This window comes from Rhea americana, unplaced genomic scaffold (assembly GCF_003343005.1).
Source record: "Rhea americana isolate MKP2758 unplaced genomic scaffold, rheAme1 scaffold_14, whole genome shotgun sequence".
Classification (NCBI taxonomy): domain Eukaryota; kingdom Metazoa; phylum Chordata; class Aves; order Rheiformes; family Rheidae; genus Rhea; species Rhea americana.
In genome coordinates, this window is record NW_028185483.1 from 6,339,554 (window position 1) to 6,342,009 (window position 2,456).

Here is a 2,456-nt window from a genome sequence, read left to right on the forward strand (position 1 = left end):
GGCGCCCGGCGGCAGCTGGTCTATGTGTTCACCACCTGGCGGTCCGGGTCCTCCTTCTTCGGGGAGCTCTTCAACCAGAACCCCGAGGTCTTCTTCCTCTACGAGCCCGTGTGGCACGTCTGGCAGAAGCTGTACCCCGGGGACGCCGTCTCGCTGCAAGGGGCGGCCCGCGACATGCTGAGCTCCCTGTACCGCTGCGACCTCTCCGTCTTCCAGCTCTACAGCACGGCGGGCGCCGGCAAGAACCTCACCACGCTGGGCATCTTCGGCGCCGCCACCAACAAGGTCATCTGCTCCTCGCCCCTCTGCCCGGCCTACCGCAAGGAGGTGGTGGGCATGGTGGACGACCGGGTGTGCAAGAAGTGCCCCCCGCAGCGCCTCAGCCGCTTCCAGGAGGAGTGCCACAAGTACCGCACCCTGGTCATCAAGGGCGTCCGCGTCTTCGACCTGGCCGTCCTCGCCCCGCTCATGCGGGACCCGGCCCTGGAGCTCAAAGTCATCCACCTGGTGCGCGACCCCCGGGCCGTCGCCAGCTCCCGCATCAAATCCCGGCACGGCCTCATCCGGGAGAGCCTGCAGGTGGTGAGGAGCCGGGACCCCCGCATCCACCGCATGCCCTTCCTGGACGCCGGCCACAAGCTGGGCGGCAAGAAGGAGGGTGGGGGCGGCTCGGACTACCACGCGCTGGGTGCCATGGAGGTCATCTGCAGCAGCATGGCCAAGACCCTGCAGACCGCCCTGCACCCCCCCGACTGGCTCCAGGGCAACTACCTGGCCGTGCGCTACGAGGACCTGGTGGTGGAGCCCATCAAGACCTTGCGGCAGGTCTACGGCTTCGTCAACCTGTCGGTCAGCCCAGAGATGGAGAAATTCGCCCTCAACATGACCAGTGGCCCCGGCTACTCCTCCAAGCCCTTCGTGGTGTCGGCCAGGAACGCCACGCAGGCGCTGAGCGCCTGGAGGACCGCGCTCAGCTTCCAGCAGATCAAGCAGGTGGAGGAGTACTGCCACCAGCCCATGGCCCTGCTGGGCTACGAGCGGGTGGGCAGCCCCGAAGAGGTGAAGGACCTCAGCAGAACGTTGCTCAGGAAGCCGCGGCTGTGATGGGGGCAGCACGGCCGTCGGGCAGACGAGCCCGTCCTCTTGGCTTGAGTGAGGGAGGGAGCTGGGAAAAGCAACCTGATTTCTGATTTCCTCCAAAGACTGCTGAAGGGTAACATACAGTAATGTGATGATTTCTTTCTTTTTTTCCTTCTTTCATTTTTTTTGCCTTTTTTCTCTTTAATTGGGTTATATATGATTTAAAAAAAATAAAGCAGAACTGAGCATATATGTAAAGCCCCTTTCCCCTTCTCAAAAATGCCAGGTGTGATTCTGTACCAAAATCTTGTTTACGGAGTTCCTGTTGGTTTGAGGCTCGTAACGAAACTCTTGCACAATTCCTAATACATCTGTCTCCCGTGGTGYGGAGGGGATGCCCTTGGAAGGCAAAATGCTGAAAATCAGACTTTTGTATGAAAGTGAATGTTCAGACATGATAGTAATAAAGAAAAACAATAAATGATATTCATTTTTATAATTACCTCAATTGTTTGGGAATTACAGCRTTGCTTATGTACAGCTTACAGGGATGCTTGCTTAAAATAGCAGCAAGGACTCTTATGGGTATGGGTGGAGGGCTGGAGTGCAACATTTGACATGTTCAAAGATTAGAAGCTGCTCTTGCACAAACAAGTACAGATCTCGTAAATGTAGTGCAGGTTTTATGGCTGTATCAAAGCAGATTTCTATTTAACTGTTGTCTCCTTTTGTTGTATTTAAAAAGTCTTTGAAGTGCCACTGTAATAATGTCCTAAGAGTTCTAAAACATTTGCCATCGCAGCAGTATTTATTTTTGTCTTGACCTGTATGTCCTGGAATCACTGTCAAATAGAGGTGGATCTACAGTGTGACAAAACCCACAGGATTTAAAAAGACATTTKTCATACTGGAAACCGTAGCATGTGTGAAAACGAAAATAAAATGATATATTACATATATTCTATGTAATAGACAGTAAGATATTTAAGATGCTTCTTGACTTCCCTTGGAAGCAGGATAACAGGGAAGTGTTGAAAAATGCACAAAATCATTTATTTTTTCCCCTTTGTGTAAGTGTCAGTATATTTATGTATAAGGAAGGAGGAAACATACAGGTGAGGATTTTTAGCTATAATGGAGTTTTTACAGAGTCAAACTAGCATTCGATTTCAGAGAGTGTTGGTCGGATATTCATTTGTTGTGAATTGTCATTGCTCTGTGATGGAGCCAGATGGTGATCTGGCTCTTTCCTTCTGGGAGCTTTGCCTAAAGAATCTGCCTCATCTGTTAAACTTGATAAAAAGAGGAGATTTTACTACTTCTGCTTTTATAATTTCCTTCAGAAAGTCCCTATTTATTAAAGGTGAAGTGATGCA

General features: G+C 51.0%; 1 protein-coding gene across 1 annotated transcript; it reads left to right on the forward strand.

Moving 5' to 3' along the window:
- Positions 1-6: 6 nt before the first annotated feature.
- On the forward strand, positions 7-1,566 carry CHST2 (carbohydrate sulfotransferase 2; the record flags this gene model as incomplete). The annotated part of the gene is made up of 1 exon (XM_085298642.1): positions 7-1,566. A coding segment is annotated over one exon (1,098 nt), but the record flags the coding sequence as incomplete, so codon positions are not given.
- Between the last annotated feature and the right edge of the window lie 890 nt (positions 1,567-2,456).